Raw genomic sequence first — 19,077 nt, 5'->3', positions numbered from 1 at the left:
CAGTGAGATGGTTGTGTTGATTTGGTTTGAAAAGAAGTAGAAGCCAAAGCCCCAAATCTTCTACTTGTGATAAATGGACATTCACTTAAATATTTAAAATTTCTTATATGATTATACAGAATTCTGAATGTATCCACTTCTTAATTAGCAATGAGAATAGTAGCATGAATCATAATAATTTTTATTGCCAGGCTTAATGCTTGCTTTTCACCATACACGTAAGATTTTCCATTTAATCTTCAAACTATTTTCTAATCAGTTTTATCACTGTTGTTATTTTGAAAAATATGAATCAGAAAAACAGATTGAGAAATAGTGCATAACTAATATCTGTATTGAGAAACTTCTGTAGGATTCTGCACATCTCTCTCCCTTTGTCAGTTTCTCCATTGACACTGATTGTCACTTTGGCTTCTTTTTTTTTTTTTTTTTTTTTTTTTTTTTTTTTTTATATTTTTTTTAATTTTTTTATTAATCAAAAAAAAGAAAAGAAATTAACACAACATTTAGAAATCATTCCATTCTACACATGCACTCAGTAATTCTTAGTATCATCACATAGATGTATGATCATCATTTCTTAGTACATTTGCATCGATTTAGGAAAAGAACTAGCAAAACAGCAGAAAAAGATATAGAATGTTAATATAGAGAAGAGAATTAAAATAATAATACTAATAATATATATATATATAAAAAGGAAAAAGAAAAAACAAAAACAAAAGATACAAACACACAAACAAACAAACAAAAAACCATATTTCAGGTGCAGCTTCATTCAGTGTTCCAACCTAGTTACATTACACTTAGGTATTATTGTGCTGTCCATTTTTGAGTTTTTGTATCTAGTCCTGTTGCACAGTCTGTATCCCTTCAGCTCCAATTACCCATTATCTTACCCTGTTTCTAACTCCTGCTGGTCTCTGTTACCAATGATATAGTCCAAGCTGATTCTCGAATGTCGGTTCACATCAGTGGGACCATACAGTATTTGTCCTTTAGTTTTTGGCTAGACTCACTCAGCATAATGTTCTCTAGGTCCATCTATGTTATTACATGCTTCATAAGTTTAGTCTGTCTTAAAGCTGCATAATATTCCATCGTAGGTATACGCCACAGTTTGTTTAGCCACTCGTCTGTTGATGGGCATTTTGGCTGTTTCCATCTCTTTGAAGTTGTAGATAATGCTGCTATAAACACTGGTGTGCAAATGTCCGTCTGTGTCTTTGCCCTTAAGTCCTTTGAGTAGATACCTAGCAGTGGTATTGCTGGGTCGTAATCCATTCTGCCATTCTATGTCTTTTGATTGGGAAATTCAGTCCATTAACTTTTAGAGTTGTTACTGTTTGGATAATATTTTCCTCTACCATTTTGGCTTTTGTATTATATATATCATATCTGATTTTCCTTCTTTCTACACTTTACTCCATACCTCTCTCTTCTGTCTTTTCGTATCTGACTCTAGTGCTCCCTTTAGTATTTCTTGCAGAGCTGGTCTCTTGGTCACAAATTCTCTCAGTGACTTTTTGTCTATAAATGTTTTAATTTCTCCTTCATTTTTGAAGGACAATTTTGCTGGATATAGGAGTCTTGGTTGGCAGTTTTTCTCTTTTAGTGATTTAAATATATCATCCCACTGTCTTCTAGCTTCCATGGTTTCTGCTGAGAAATCTACACATAGTCTTATTGGGTTTCCCTTGTATGTGACAGATTGTTTTTCTCTTGCTGCTTTCAAGATCCTCTCTTTCTCTTTGACCTCTGACATTCTAACTAGTAAATGTCTTGGAGAACGCCTATTTGGGTCTATTCTCTTTGGGGTGCGCTGCACTTCTTGGATCTGTATATTTAGGTCTTTCATAAGAGTTGGGAAATTTTCAGTGATAATTTCTTCCATTAGTTTTTCTCCTCCTTTTCCCTTCTCTTCTCCTTCTGGGACACCCACAACACGTATATTTGTGCGCTTCATATTGTCATTCAGTTCCCTGATTCCCTGCTCAAGTTTTTCCATTCTTTTCCCTATAGTTTCTGTTTCTTTTTGGAATTCAGTTGTTCCATCCTCCAGTTCACTAATTGTAGCTTCTGTCTCTTTAGATCTACCATTGTAGGTATCCATTGTTTTTTCCATTTTTTCTTCTTTGTCCTTCACTCCCACAAGTTCTGTGATTTGTTTTTTCAGATTTTCTATTTCTTCTTTTTGTTCAGCCCATATCTTCTTCATGTCCTCCCTCAGTTTATTGATTTGGTTTTTGAAGAGTTTTTCCATTTCTGTTCGTATATTCAGCATTAGTTGTCTCAGCTCCTGTATCTCATTTGAACTATTGGTTTGTTCCTTTGATTGGGCCATATCTTCAATTTTCCGAGCGTCATCCATTATTTTCTGCTGGTGTCTGGGCATTTGATCAGATCTCCCTGGGTGTGGGACCCAGCTGGTTGAAAGGTTTTTCTGTGGAATCTCTGGGCTCTGTTTTTCTTTTCCTGCCCAGTAGGTGGCGCTCGTGGCGGTCGTTTGTCTGCGGGGCAGTCGGCCCGGGAAACCGCGCGTGGAGGCGGGGGTCGCTGGCCGTGGCTTGGGGGAGTGCCGGTCCAAATTGCCCAGCTGGCCCGAGACACCAAGCGTGACGGGAGGGCCCCGCTATCCAATGTTCCCAGTCAGACCGGGGAGCCACGTGCGTGGAGGGGACCCCAGACGCCAGCCACCCCAGCCGGGAAAACGTGCACCCCTCGGGTATCTCACAGCAGTGGATTCTCCCTACCCGTTCAGCCGTTCCAGAATGGGGTACGCTGTCTTTTTTGGTCTCTGTCGTGACTCCGGGAGCTGTTTTGTATTGTTTCTGTTTCTTTAGTTGCTTTTCTGGAGGAGGAACTAAGACCCGCGCGTCTTACTAAGCCGCCATCTTCTCCGGAAGTCCTGTGCTACTTTGGCTTCTTAATTACATTGTGATGACCTGGGTTCAAAATATTGTAGATGGTGTGGTTGTTGGTGTGTTTGTATGTGAGAACTTCAGCACATCACTTTATCTTCTTCCTTTGATTTTCTGATCTTAAAAAATCAGAGGATTTTGAGGATTTTTTAGGATTTAAAAATTTTGAGGATTAAATCAAATGATAGATGCAAAAATTTTATTATCTGTAAGGAACTATATAAATGTTATTTTTGACATAGATGACAATGAAAGCAATAAGGTTAAAGGTTGGTTGCTTTCTTAAGGGAGAAGATAAAAAAGGAAACTATTATTACATCTGGTTTCCACATTTTTTAAACAATGGTAAATGATGAATTTCTGCAATTCTTATTTGTGTTTTAAGATGGTACAGAAGCAGATTGAAACAACCATATGTGCATGCTAGGACATCTCAATTTTTGAAATTTAACTATATTCATCATTCATTCAGTGTCAAAAATAATTTGGCTTATGACTAAGTGTAACCTTGGATTTGTATGTATAAGTAAATAATAAATCCACCAACTACCCACTCACACACCTACCACTGATACTCGTATTGGCAGTTACAAAAAGAAATGGCCAAATGTTAGCAAGTTAAATTTTTCTATGAGGTTGATAGAGGCAGAAGGAAGCAAATGAGATACCAATAGAAGAGTTTACAAGGAAAGGACAAGTTGCAAATAGTGTAGGCTTAGAGCCTCCAACCTTTTTTCTTTTATGTCCTTGCTTGGGAATGGAGTATGCTATCTGTGTATTTTAATCAGGCAGACACTGTTTTTCTTTTGCTTTCTCTTAATCTCTCTCTCTCTCTCTCACACACACACACACCCTTTCATGACACAAGCCCACTGGAAAATATTTTCATCCAGGGATCATTCTGACTGGCTTATTCTGGGCATCAAAGCCTTGACATAGATTTGTGTTCCTTTGGATTTCTGTATGTTTCAGTTGGTCTGCAGTCTTCCTGTTTCTTTTATCAACATCTGTTCATTCCAGGATATGATGGAAACATGCTTGGCACTATTGTGCTTTTTCACTGCTTTCCACAGAAGAGTTTTCAGAATCTAGAAATATTTTAGTTACAATAGCTAAATTGTTTCAGGAGGTCAGTTTTAAAAATCTGTTCTTGACTATTATTTATATTTGGTAAATCTAAATTACTTTGCTATGAGGATTGGGATATAAAGGCTAATAACCCATTAAAATAAAAAAATACATAAACTCGCTGGAAAGAAACACTTACCAATATGGGATGAGATAAGGAATCACTCTATGGCCGCACACTGAAGCCACTGTGACAACGTGGCCATGATTTCTCTTCATCATTGATGGAAGAAGTACTTTTATGATCTTAAGGATCATTGCAGAGAGAAAGGAAACAATAACATAGGCATTACGTTTCCAAACCAGGTAGTTTTATCTTTGTTAGGACAGAATGGCATTTGAAACAACTTTTGTGATGATATGCAGTATATGCCAAGAATCCATGATTACTTCTATATAGATGATAGAAATGAACAAGACTAATATTTTATTGGTTTGAGCTGGAATTGAGCTAAGAACCCATCCTAACATTCCCCCTTCTTCCCTTCAGAAGGAATCAAATAGCTTCTTTTCAGATACATCATCTAAACAGTACTATCGGGAAAATTTCAGATTTCTCAGAGCCAAAAGAATTCCGGATGATAATGTAGGATCATGTAACTTTTTGGTTTGGTGCTCTATTATTCTAACTAGAAGAATCAAATCCTATCTACCAGTATCAAATCAATTGAATCAAATAAGCTAAAAGTTTTATACTGACCCATAATCATTATGCATCATGACTAGATTTCACATCTCCCTGTAGAAATATTGTGCATTATATATTGATGCTATGGTAAACAAAAAGCATTTCTATTTCTCCAAAGTTTTACTGTTTTATAGCAAATATCAATATTTTTATGAACATTTTGCAGACCTACCCCATGAATCTTGTGCAATTGCTTGAGCACCAGAAGTGCCAAAGCAAGCCACCACTGAATTTCTGACCCACAAAACTGTGAGGGATAATAAACATTTATTGTATATTAAACCACAAAAGTTTTGGGAGAATTTATTTCACAACTACAGAAAACTATAGTTTTGTGAGGCTGAAGAAGTTAGGAGGACATACATTTTTTCCTCTTCTCTCTTCCAGGACGCTATTTATGCTATGTTCTCCACTAACTCTGAGACACTGGAAGGTTAATTAATATAAATCCTCTCTACAAAGGAAGTTGAAATTGATATTTCAGTTTTCCATAAAACTAACCAGTTATGAGATGTCTGTATAGTCATATTGCTAAGTTCTAACAACGCATGGATCTAGAACTTGTCTAGTGTCCCACCCAGAAGTATCCCAAATGCTTGCACATATACCAGTGTAGTGATTTCAGATGTCCTTTCAGTTCTACAATTCCATGAAATGAGGTCCTGGGTAGATATACACTGTATGTATCTCTTCTAAAGAATTGAAAAGCTGTACCCTATAACCTTCAGCAAACTTTATAGAAAGTTAATAGGAACCAAAGTTCTGCTATTAATTCCCAATAGTTAATTTGTTTCCTTAAGTTAAAATATGTTACTATTTCTGACTTTTGATATTTTTGTCAGTTTTTTTTTCCTCAGCTGAGAGTTTTCTTCTTTAGACTGGTTGATTCCCTGCCTACTCCTGGAGCCAGCATCACCTCCTCTACTTTCCACTGAAGTAATTCTAGCTAATATTTATTGAACACCGCTGTAAGTACCTCACATGTATTAACCTCTTGACTCTGCCAGCAACCCTGTGGGTTAAGTGCTGTTATGTGCATTTCATATAAGGAAGCTGAGCTCAGAGAAGTTAACTTTACACTGTTATTGACACAATCAGATTAGAGCTCAGGTAGTCTGACTCAGAGCCTGCCCCCTTAACCACTCTACTATTATTTTAATGTTTAGCTGTTTTCAGGTTCTCCAAAAAGCCTACTTTATTTTTTTTACACAAATATAATGCTTTTTACAAAAACTTCAAATCTTATAGACTTGTGTATCTGAGTAAGTGGAAGTTCTTTAAAATCATATCCCTCCCTCTGATAAGCTCTATTAAATTTGGGATATTTTGGATGATATTTTAGTTAGCATAATATGGAAGTCTCCAGAACTGCTTGGATTATGCTGTTGCAATACTTAGGTTTTCCACATGGGGTTTTCTGCTATTTCATTCACTCCACAAGCCTCTGTGGAATGTGTGCCTGATAATACTGGTGGATGAGACAAACTAAGTAGCTTAAATTATGGTGGGTTTTGTCCCCTTAAATTCTGGGTCCTTATATCAGAGATTCTATGGCTCGTCCATTCAAATTAATTTGGGATTCTTTACGTAAGTGGCCAGTCTCCCACCCAGAAAGTTGTGAACTGAATTATGAACTTCACGGATCTTAAGGGGAGGTATCAGACATACATAAAGAGAAAATTTTCTGATTCATACCCAAAAATGTGCAAGGATGTTGACCTCAAACATTTTGGTAATTTCTTCATCTTTGGTACTAAGGAGATCAGCTGGATATATTGTCCCGGCATTATTTACTATGATGGTTACGTCACCCACTTCTTTCTTTACCTTTTGAAATTAAAAGAGCACATAAATTTGGTATGTTATAGAAACTCCAGTTATGAGGCTGGTATCATATGGGGATTTGATTCTTTATTGTACTTCATGAGGCCGCTCAGAGTTAAGGTAGAAAAAAGATTCTAGCCCAAATAGTAAAGGAAAGGGAATGTCACAAAGGTGGGATAAACTGCTTTTATTTTTTTACACCTAAATTTCAGTACCCAGTACATCATGGTTTACAACAGCTTATAACTAAAGTGAAATTATTAGTGCTGATAAACTGATACATAAATTCGGAACAAACATTTTTAAGGTGCTGCTATGTAATCCTGATTCTATCACCCATTAGCTACAAGACCTTTGGCAATTGGCTCAACTTCTCTGAGCCTCAATTTGCTCATCTGCAAAATGAGGTTAACTGATTGTTGTTCAAATTAAATTAAAATAATACAATAGTTTATCAGAGTGCTTGGCTCATTGTGAGCACTTGATATTTGCTCCTTTTAAAAATTGTTATAAAAATTATTATTACATTTTCTATAGAAGATTAGATTACCACCAAAATAAATAGAATCTCACAAAGGAGATAATAAAAAGGCGAGGGGGAAGTGAAAGTACTGCAAAAATAATAGGACCAAAAGGATACTAGAAAGTGATCCATTTTCCCTGGTGATGAATCTTTTCTCAGTCACTCTGTGCCACTGCTCAAATTCCTGATCAGATTGAAATAGACTAATAACATGACAATAATAATAGGCAAAGCTGAATGGAGGATATGCAAGGAAAATATGTATCATACTTGGTCACATAACTACCTCAATTAGCAGAAGTTAAAATCTAATCCATTCACAATGGATCTTTTCATTTTCCAAGTCTGGCAGTGAGTGCAAAGTCATCTGAAGAAATTTGTAACCTAAAGTCTCACCTGGTTTACGGAGCTGTAAATCTCCTCTCTGCTACTGCAGTCTACTACAAAAGCGTGTGTGGTGGCCCCCAGTTTACGGCACTGAACTGCAGTTTCTTCAACACCGTGCTGTAATTGGGAAAAACAAATTGAGAAAGATGTTGGTTCCAGAGGACTGAGGAGTAGGGGAGAAGGCACTGAAGAAGAAATTTTTTGGAGGATTAGCATTCATATCCAAAAATGCCTCCTTCTGTTTAAGAAAATTCCTGGAGAAAGACTGATTGCTTATTTTGTGAATAGATTATGCCTGGCTTCTCTGCCAGTGAGCATTCATATAGGACGTATGTTTTCACCTTTTGTGTTGTTGCACTCTAGACAGCCAATCCACACCAGTCAAAATAAAGAAAAGCAAGAAAGAGTCCTTCATGTTTTTATAGTTTTTCATAGTGGTTTGGAGGCTTTTAAAAATAGGCTACTCTTACAGCTTGAAGACCGTTTTTGAAAAAGATTGCTCTCGGGCCAGGCCATGGTGGCTCAGCAGGCAAAGTTCTCGCCTGCCATGGAGGGACCCGGGTTCGATTCCTGGTGCCTAAACTAGCAATAATTTAAAACTATAGACCCTGCCCTTTGTATTTTTTTCTTGATTCTGATTTATTCCTGGAGGAAGGAAGGGGAAAGAAAAATCCTTATTTGGCAATGACTTTCATAGGGAGACAAAGTTAGTATTCTTAGGAATATATTATATTCTTCAGGTGTTCTGGAGAAGATGGGGAAGGACCAGAACGTATTCTCATTTATGGAACAAACTTGCACAAAACTCTGGAACATGGAACAGAGCAACTTACTTAATCAGCCTAAATTCAGTGACTTTTTTTCCAAGATTAAATGACCCTAATGTTTCTTGATCTGCATTTCTGGAAAAGGAGAATTCTTTTCAGTTTTGACTTCTGTTGACTTTTGTAGAGAATATGATAAAAAAGTATTCTTTTTTCTCTTGCAACATGTAAACTCTTCTCTGTAATGAAGAGGCAAGATACTCAAAAGCCTTTGTATTCACATATTGGAATGTTAGTCGTGTTGATGGAATTTGGGGTAACCCATGAATAAGTGGCCAGGTGAGTTCCCTTGCCAATGCGACCTCCCTGGAGTCCTTGATATTTCATGATCTTGGGCTATGACCTTGGAGCAGCAGCCTGAAATCCCAAGAGCAGAAACCCTAAATAGATTAGGATCCTTAGTCACAGAGCCAATACCCCCTCATATGGGCTCATGTGGGGGGTGGGGGTGGGGTAGGTTCAGGGGAATAAAAAAGAGAGGACAGGAGAACCTTTCACCTGAGTTAGGTTTCAGCCAGCAATTTGCTCACTGCCATACTGCAAACACCACCATCACTCTTTCATCTCTAGTTCGAGTTCAGTACAGGGCATTAGTAATAAGAGCTTTCATTAGACAATTTCATTAAATAATTAAAAATTCTTCAGTCTTCTAACTGAACCAGAGCCCTCCTGGTCTTTTTTTGTAAGCAAAGCGAACATTTTCTCCACTTTGATGATGTTCCCCAAGCAACAGTTCAGATTGAATGAGGGTCAAATTGCTAACATGACTCTTATCTTGTAAAGCAAAAAGAGCCAGCTGTAACAGAAGGGCAGTTAGTGCCTTTTTGTGTTACAGGAGATCAAAGTTGCATTTACAGCCTTTGAGTGAATCATTTAGTACCATAAATGTTTAAGAGTAAAATTCAAGGATTCAAAGAAACCTTGTGAGTTTTGGCCCTTTGAACAGAATTTCATTAAAATCATTTAATAGAACTTCTTTCTAATTTTGCTTTTTCTTGTACTGGAAATTTTAAAACTAAAAAATGTAGTAAATACCATTCCTTTCCCCAAAGTCAATGTCTGGAAAGAAATCTAAGGTTAAATTCATGTTGTTACAGATACACCTCGGAGATATTGCAGACTCAGTTCCAGACCACTGCAATAAAGCGGATATTGTAATAGAGTCACATAATTTTTTTGGTTTCCCAGTGCATAAAAAAGTTATGTCGACATTATACTGTAGTTCATTAAGTATGCAATATCATTATGTCAAAAAAACAAAAAACAGCATACATGCCTTAATTAAAAAATACTTCATTGATAAAAAAAAAAAAATACTAACATCATGGGTCTTCAGTGACCTGTAATCTTTTTGCTGGTGGAGGGTCTTGCCTCAATGTTGATGACTGCTGACTGATCAGGGTGGTGGTTGCTAAAAGTTGGGGTGGTTATGGCAATTTCTTAAAATAACACAACAATGAATTCTGCTGCATTGATGGATTCTTCCTTTTTTGAAAGATATCTCTGTAGCATGAGATACCATTTGATTGCACTCTACCCACAGACCTTCTTTCCAAATTGGAGTCAATCCTCTCAAACCCTGCCACCACTTTGTCAACTAAATTGATGTAATATTCTGAATCCTTTGTTGTCATCTCAACAATGTTCACAGCATCTTCACCAGGAGTAGATTCCATCTCAAGAAACTACTTCTTCCTTGAGAAACAACGCTTCATCGATTCAAATTTTATCATATGATTGTAGCAATTCAATCACACCTTCAGGCTCCAGTTCTAACTCTAATTCTTTTGCTATTCATACCACATCTTCAGGACACTGAAGTGTTGAACCCCTCAAAGTCATCCATTAAGGTTGGAATCAACTTCTTCCAAACTCCGGTGATTGTTGATCTTTTGACCTCCTCCCATGGATCACAAATGTTCTTAATGGCAACAGGAATGGTGAATCCTTTCCAGGAGGTTTTCAATTTACTTTGGCCAGATCCATCAGAGGGATCACTGTCCATGGCAGCTATAGCCTTACAAAATGTATTTGATAAATAATAAGACTTAAAAGTCATATTTAATCCTAGATCCATGGGTTGCAGAATGACTCATTGCATGTAGATTTTACTTTAAAAACAAAATGCTTATCATGTACCAGGCACTCTTCTAAGCACTTAAAATATTCACTCATTTAATCCTCTTAACCTGGGATTAGAAAACTTTTTCTGTAAAGAGCCACATAGTAAATATTTAGGATTGGGAGAGGAGAACATAAAAGATCTCGGTGGCATATTCTTTTTTGTTTGCTTGTTTTGATAACCCTTTACAAATGTAAGAAACCAGGCAATCATCAATTGTGACAGGTCTTCCACACCAATGCAGAATGTTGGTGGGGGGGTGATATATGGGAGTCTTGTACTTTATTCATGATTGTTCTGTAGACCCACAGCTTCTCTAATAAAGGAAGAAAAAGCAAGTAAAAAACATTCTTAGCTTGATAGGCTGCCCCTTGGCTGGATATGGCCCATTGACTGAAGTTTGCCAACTCCAGTTCTTGATCATTCTCTGAGGTATTATCCCCATTTCAGGGTTAAGGAAACTGAAATACAGAGAAATTAAGTGACATCCCCAAGTTAAACAGCTTAGAGGGAGAAGGGCTCCTAAGCTTGTGTTAGCAACTTGTATACCATGGTATAAAAATCTCTGTTAGGTTTCAGTTACGTTCCTTTCATCTAATCAAACTGATGCATAGGTAGAATAAGGCTCCAAGAAGTTTATTTATCAAACAGTTAAAAATAAAAAGATAAGCAGATGCCAAGTCAATTTTTAAAACACGTGAATTGGTTATGATTTTAAAAGAAATAGGCAGATGAATCTATTACCTTATTAATGTCCCACAGAACCAGTTTGCTTTTCCGTTTTGCAAATTCATAGGCAGTCAGTTTGCCTATCCCATGCCCGGCTCCAGTAATGAGAACAATTTCCCCAGCCACAGATTTTCTCCTCCGGGGAATGAAAAACTTCACCAGTGCCTCCAAATAGGAGTAGATGATGGTGGCCAGAAGTAGAAGGAGATCCAAGACAATGTTCATGGCTCTTACTATTTACTCTTCTCTGTCTAGTCCTTGCCCAGTCTTAGAAAAGAGATGTCTACTGCACAGAGCTCCAGTGAAGAGTTGTGCCCCAGGTGTTAACGGGACTGGCAGAGATAAGCCAAATTTGGAGGTAGACTTTGTCCTCATTTTCTAATGGGTCAGGTACACCTCTATCTTTTGAAATGATGCCAATTTCCAGAAAAGCTTTGCAAGGGATCACAAGAGAATGTGCTCTTTAAACTTGCTTATCTGAAAAGCAGTTCTACACCATTTTTCACTTCTAGAAAAATGTTTTTAAATATTGCGTCAATTAATGGTTTATAGGTATCTTTCTACAAACTGTTTTGGGGTTTTTTGGGGGGGCATTGTTTTATTTTCTTCCCATGAGAGAAAAAAAGTAGATACATTCTCTTAAAGAAATGGAACAACCAAGTTTAGCTGTTCATTATCTACAGAAAGTTTCACATCTGGCACAAACAGTTAATAAAGCTCTGCAATAGTATCTCAGCTAATTATCTTACATGTGATGCTCATTACCCAGAAAACCCTTCAAGTTTGAGGGAGATTTTGGGTTAAATATAAAACATTTAGTTCTCTTTCTTTTAATACTGGAAAGAATGTTAGACCAGGAGTCAAAAGTCTCTTTTGTCCCCCGGGACTTTTGACAATGTCTGGCAACAATTTTGGTTGTCACACCTCAAAAAAGGAGAGGGACATGTGCTACTGATGGCATGTGGGTAGAGGGCAAGGATGCTGCGAAGTATCCTGCAACACGCAAGGCAGACCCCACCACAAAGACTCATCCAGCCCAAAATGTCCACAGTGACAAGTTTGAGAAACTCTGCCTTAGACTATTTCATATTATATTGGAGTTAGTATTACTTGGTTCTTCAAGTTTAAAAGTTTGAACACTGAGTATCTTTCTGAAAAATGTCACTTGTATTGTCAATCTGTACTCAGGTTTCCAGTGATGTTTATATGGAGCTGTTTTGATATTAATACAGATTGGTTCGGATCAGACCTCATGGTGGGCTGCAATGTCAGGAATTTGTTTTCAGGTTGAATGTCTCTAACTTCAGGATTCAGCTTTCTCACAGTGGGCCAGACCAAACGACTTACACCATACAAATCTATGCACTTTCAAAAGGCAGTTTTTATTTTCACAATGGGATCTATGCTGTTTTACCTACTGGAGTGCTTCTATTACCCTTGAATTCATAAATTTGAAGACAAAGTGAAAATCACTTAGTTAAAAAATGTAACTAGTTAACATTATACTAAAATAGTTTGGTTGCTGAAAAATTCATTCAGCCTATAAGAAAACCTTCAAATAAAAAACTATCTTTTTGATTTCCTAGGGGCCAGAATGTTCAATTTTACTCAAATACAGGTTTTTTTTGTTGTTGTTTTTTGTTTTTTGTTTTTTTTTTAGCATGGGCAGGCACTGGAATCTAACTCGGGTCTCCAGCATGGCAGGTGAGAACTCTGCTGCTGAGCCACCATTGCCCTCCCTCAAATACAGCATTTACCAGATTTGACAATGCTAGAGACATACTCTACAGCTTGATTTTTTCCCCCTAGATTTTAGAAAAACTTTCTATCTCTATGTATTTATGGCATTATTGTCTTTAATTCTATTTAAATTTTTAGTTTTCTCTGATTTGAATTCAGGTGAATTGTTTCCTTTTGATATGAAGGAAGGTGCTTTGAATTTATCATTAGTCTGTCTTCACATCACATTTTAGGATAAGTTGCTTTTGGGGAAAATTGTTTGGATTTAGCTAATCCCATCCATAGCATGTAGATTCTTATTAAACTGAAATATTTTCTGACCTATTATTTTCTTTTCCTTTTTTATTATTGTTCCTCTTAAGAGCCATCCTCTGTCAATTTTAGAAATATAATAATTATTATTACACTGGAAATAATAACCAGAAAGGGAAAATGATTAACAGGATAACTAGCAGGTTTATATATTAGCATAGATTATAATATATTGATATTAGCAGTAGCATCTGTATAGCCAAAGAAACTGAAGGAAAAGAAAATGCATGAGAGAGGCTAGAAAAGGTATCCTCCAAGTTAGATTGTACCTTTTGAACAGATCCATTCTTGTGAGTGTTACTTGCACACATATAGAGTCCAGAAGAATTGATGTGAAATTGTAATTTATGTCAGGTAGGAGGTGTACTATGTTGAACAATGGTCAACACTAACCCATCATGTCTTTGAAGACTATAAAATATATACGTGTCATTTTAATCCACTTTAGGCTAATTATGCTGTGCTAGTTTGAAAATGTTATGTACCCCAAGAAAAGCCATATTCTTTTAATCTTATTCACCTATTTGTTTCAGTGGGATCTCTTGATTAGGTTGTTTCCATAGAGATGTGACCCACTCAACTGGGAGATAGGTTTTGATTAGATTATTTCCATGGAGATGTGGTCCCACCCATTCAAAGTGATTCTTAATTAGCTTACTGGAGTCCTTAAAAGAGCCAACACAGAGAACTGAGAGATGACACAGACAGCAGAGAGATGAAACCAGACACAGATTTTGGAGATTCTAAGCTGAGAGATGAAATCCAGAGTTTGCTCTGGAGAAGCTAAGTGAGGACCCATGGACTCTTAGAGAGGAGGCCACTGGAACCAGGAGCTGAAAGTAAAGAAACCCAGGAGCAAAGGGCCAGCAGACATCACCATGTTCCTTCCCATGTGGCAGAGAAACCCCAGACATGATTAACCTTTCTTGAGTGAAGGTATACTCTTGTTGATGCTTTAATTTGGACATTTCATGGCCTTAGGACCATCAACTTGTAGCTTTTTTATAGTCCCTTTTTATAAAAGCCAATCCTTTTATGCTATATTACATTCTGGCAGCTTTAGCAAACCAAAACATATCCCAAGTAGATTAGAGAATATTATCTCTTCAAATAAACTCATTTTGTTTTCCTTCCTGAAGGAGGTCATAATTCATTATCAAGGCTTCTGTGTACTACCGAACAGATAAAGCAGTTCTAGCGCTTTTTAAAGACATAAACAGCACTCCCTGAAGCTTCAAATTCTAGTGCCTATCCAAACAAACAAACTCCAAACTCATATCTCATAGATCACCTCCACAGATTTTTGGTTTATAAAATCCTTGGCTTCATCTCTACATCCAATCCTACTTCCTTCCCTATTCTAACAAAGAAAGAATCCTCATCCTTTTAGCCCAGTTCTCAAGTTTCCTCCTTTGTTTCCCTAATTATTTCTTATTTCTGTTAATTTCAATCTCTTCTCACCCATAGAACCTGTCTCTTTGATCATGAAACATATTCAGGCCTCTCCCCTTGTAAAAACATTCAATGAAAACTTTACCCAACCAAAACCCATGTGTTATTATATCCGTATTTTACTGTTAAATTAATCTGCAGTGATTACCTCTGTTTTCTATCTACCCATAAACTTGGGAGGATAGAGATCTATTTGCCTTTATATTCTCTTCCTGGTGCAAAACACTGTGATAGAACTAAATCAAGGGAGCTAAAGTTTCTCACAGGAAGGGCAAAGCACCTCATCCTGAGGATGGAAGTGAAGAGGTGAGCTGTACAAGAGGGAACTACAAAGGATGACTAGGGGTTAGCCAGATGGTGAAAAGGACACAACTGTTCTAGATATAGAACAGTTCATACTGTGTACAAGCACTAGAAAGTGAGAGAACATGGTGAGTTCAGGGAATAGAATGTTCCATCTTAGCAGAGGTTCAGTAGAGAGAACCTGGAGAAATGAGCTCACTATGAGCCTTGTGAGCAGTTTAGACTTTATTCATGGAACTGGGCAGGAGACTGACAACAGATTTGCATTCTATAAATATTACAGTAAAAGAATGGAGGCAGGAAAACCAATAAAAAGTTTTTTCATTAATCTAGGCCAGAGATGGTGGTGGCCTGAAAGAGGGTGGTGGTAAAGGAGAAAGGTATTTAGAAGATAGAATAATAGAATCAATAAGCATTCATTTACTAAATATATATTGAGTACTTGTTATGTTTCTAGGCATTGGTGTACTGCAGTGAACAAAACAGATTTTTTTTAAAATCACACTTCCCTGAAACTTACATTCAAGGGGGAATGTAGACAATAAAGAAAATAAATAAGCAAAAGAGTTAGTATGATATATAATAATAAATGGTAAGGAGAAAAATAGAGAATGGAAGTAGAAATTGAATCTTGTATGGTTGTGTGGAGAGGATTGTGACACTTTTAGGTGTGGATTAAAAGAAGGCTTACCCTGAAAAGACCTATATAAAAAGACTCAAAAGAAAGAGGAAACTAGAGATGTGGATATCTGGAAGAGCATTTTAAGGAGAGGAAAAAGTAATGTTTAGGGGGTTAAAGAATATCAAGGAGAACAATGTTGCTGGAGTGAATTAGAAGAAGGTGAGGGTAGGTAAATAGTGGTAATGGTGGGTACAGAGGGCTACAATTTATATGGCCCTGTAGGTCATGGTAAGGACTTTAGCTTGAAGTTTTATATGGGAAACTAATGGAGGATTTTGAGCTGAATCATTACCTGATCTCAGATTTTGAAGAATTATTCTGGCTGCCATGTTGGAATAGCACAAAGATTAACAAAAGATGATGATGCTTGGATATAGCAAAGTGCAGGGTACAAGATCAACACCCCCAAATCAGTAGTGTTTCTATACACTAGAAATGAGCAATATGAGGAGGAAATCAAGGGAAAAATTCCATTTACAATAGCAACCAAAAAATAAAATCTTTAGGAATAAATTTAGCCAGTGATATGAAAGACCTATACACAGAAAATTAAAGTAAAATTCTGAGAGAAATCATGGAAGACCTAAATAAATGGAAAGCATACCATGTTCATGGGTTGAAAGACTATATATAGTTAAGATGTCAATTCTACCTGAATTGATTTATAGATTCAATGCAATACCAATTAAAATCTCAAAAACTTACTTTGCAGAACTAGAAAAACCAATAACCATATTTATTTAGAAAGGAAGGGTGCACTGAATAGCTAAAAATATCCTGAGAAAGAAAAATGAAAATGGACGTCTTTCACTATCTGACTTTAAAGTGTATTATGAAGCTACAGTAATCAAAACAACATGGTACTGGCAAAAAGATAGACATACTGACCAATGGAATCAAATGGAGTGTTCAAATGTAGACCCTCTCATCTATGGACAATTGATCCTTGATAAGGCTGTCAAGCCAACTCACCTGGGACAGAGAAGCTTCTTCAATAATAGGTGCTTGGAGAATGGACATCCATATGCAAATGAATGAAAGAGGATCCATATCCTATACCCTATACAAAAATTAACTCAAAATGGATCAAAGCCTAAACATTAGGGCTAAGGCCATAGAATTTTTAGAAGAAAATGTGAGGAAATATCTTATAAAACTTGTAATAGGAAGTGGTTTTCTAGGTCTTACACCCAAGGCATGAGCATTGAAGAAAGAAATAGATAAATGGGAATACCGCAAAATTAAATACTTTTGTGTATGAGAGAACTTTGTCAAGAAAGTAAAAAGGCAGCCTACGCAATGGGAGACAATATTTGCAAACCACATATCAGAAAAGGGTTTAGTATCCAGAATATATAAAGAGCTTCTTCAACTTAACAAGAAAAAGACAAGCAACCCAATTAATAACTGGACAAAAGATATGAACAGACAGTTCTCAGAAGCAGAAATACAAATGGCTAAGGCACATGAAAAGATGTTCAACTTCACTGGCTATTAGGGAAATACAAATCAAAACCACAATGAGATATCATATCACACACACTAGAATGGCCATCAACAACAACAACAAAAAACAAAACAGAAAATGACAAGTGCTGGAGAGGATATGGAGAAAGAGGAACACTTATCCACTGTTGTTGGGAATGTAAAATAGTACAACTGCTGTACAAAACAGTTTGGCGGTTCCTCAGGAAAGTAAGTATGTCTCAGAGGACATGAGAGAAACAAATGGACATTTGCACACCAAGGTTTATAATAGCATTATTTACAACTGCCAAGAGAAGGAAACAACCCAAATTTACATCAATGGATGAGTGGCTAAACAAGCTATGGTGTATACATACAATGTAATATTACACAGCTGTAAGGTAGAATAAAGTCATGATCCATGTAACAACATGGATGGACCTTGAATACATTATGCTGAATGAAATTAGCCAGAAACAAAAGGTCAAATACTGTATGGTCTCACTGATATGAACTAACATTAATGAGTGAGCTTGGAGAATTTAAGTTAAGAATACAGGTTATCAGGGGATAGAAATAGGGTATAGATTGGGCAATTAGTGCTGAAAGAGTACAGATTATGCACCAAGGCTGATTGTAAGAATTCAGATATGGATAGCACAATACTACCTGATTGTAGTACAATAATGTAAGTACACTGATTGAAACTAAATGTGAGTATGATTGAGAGAGAAGGGCTGGGGCATGTATGAAATCAGAAGGTTGGATAGAGGATAAAGACTGAGATGTATAATTTAAGGATGCCTAGAGTGTACAGTGATTGGTGATTAAATGTACAAATTTAAAAATGATTTTGCAAGAGGAAGAACAAAGGAATATCAATATGGCAGGTTGTTGAAAATAGTGATATATGGGAAAAGTACAATCAATGTAAGCTAGGGTCAACAGTCAATAGTAACATTGTAATATGCTTCCACTGAATATAACAAAGGCATTATGCCAAAACCAAATGTCGACAGGCAGGGGCATTGGGAAAGAGACATGGATCCTTTGTGGAAGAAAAGGAAATGTTTTCAGATTGAGTGTGGTGTTGAAGGCATGTCTATAAACTTAGGCTGGGTTGTATCTTGTGTGAATAAAACTATTTAAAAATGGTCAGATAGAAACAAGTGCAAGAAAAGGTGCAGAGAAAGAGATGTACTTTTTCATTGTTGGTAGGGAAATGACAGGTGCAGCCCCTTGGAGGGCACTGTGGTAGTTCCACAGGATGCTAAGGGTGGGGTTCCCGTATGATCCTGAAACCCCATTGCTCAGTATATACCTGGAGGAACTGAATGTGGGGACACCAATGGACATTTACACACAGGTGTTTCTGGCAGCAGTGATTGTGATCCACAATGAATGGAGGTGGCCTAAGGGTGCAATAACTGAGGAATGGAAGGGGGAACTGCGGTATATACATACAATGGACTACTGAGCAACTGCGAGAAAGAATGAAGTTGTGAGGCATGCAACTAGAGGAATGAAATTTAAGAGCTGTATGTTGAATGGAATGCCAGAAACAAAAAGACAAATATTATCATGCTTCAGTTATATGGACTAGTTATAATATAAAAATTTGGTGAACTAAAGTTGAGAGTATGGGTTATCAGGTTAGGCCTTGTTGTAAAGCATTCTAGATTGTAAACTCTTACAGCAGTCACATATATTCAGGAGGTGTAATTGTTAATTCTAAATTCTGAGATACTGAGTTGTTTGTATATAACCTGGCCTTTCCCAGAAACTTTGTGTATTTAGGTGACACCTGAGACTCATAGTCAGAGCTCTGAAGCTATGAAAGTCAGCAGTACCCCATACAGGAACTGTTTAAAAAAAGTGGAAAAAGTGATCAGACACTGAATAGAGATATTAAAGAAGCTGATTTGGATAAAACTAAGGTGTATCAGAGGACTGGGTAAGGATGAGAGCGTCCATG

The 19,077-nt window shown here is 36.8% G+C and overlaps 1 protein-coding gene across 1 annotated transcript in view; it reads right to left on the bottom strand.

Annotated features, from left to right (window-relative positions):
• Positions 1-11,437, bottom strand: part of HSD17B13 (hydroxysteroid 17-beta dehydrogenase 13) — a 51,383-nt gene extending 39,946 nt beyond the window's left edge. Inside the window, exons 1-4 of the mRNA XM_077142407.1 lie at positions 11,162-11,437; positions 7,481-7,588; positions 6,433-6,564; positions 4,189-4,295 (exon numbers count right to left, since the gene is read on the bottom strand). Of these exons, the coding sequence (XP_076998522.1) occupies positions 4,189-4,295; positions 6,433-6,564; positions 7,481-7,588; positions 11,162-11,371 (557 nt within the window). The 5' untranslated portion in view covers positions 11,372-11,437. The remainder of the gene's footprint in view (positions 1-4,188; positions 4,296-6,432; positions 6,565-7,480; positions 7,589-11,161) is intronic.
• Positions 11,438-19,077: the final 7,640 nt, after the last annotated feature.

Source organism: Tamandua tetradactyla, chromosome 24 (assembly GCF_023851605.1).
Source record: "Tamandua tetradactyla isolate mTamTet1 chromosome 24, mTamTet1.pri, whole genome shotgun sequence".
NCBI classification, from domain to species: Eukaryota; Metazoa; Chordata; class Mammalia; order Pilosa; family Myrmecophagidae; genus Tamandua; species Tamandua tetradactyla.
Note: the sequence above shows the minus strand (reverse complement) of the source record. Positions and strands in the feature narration are given on the sequence as shown.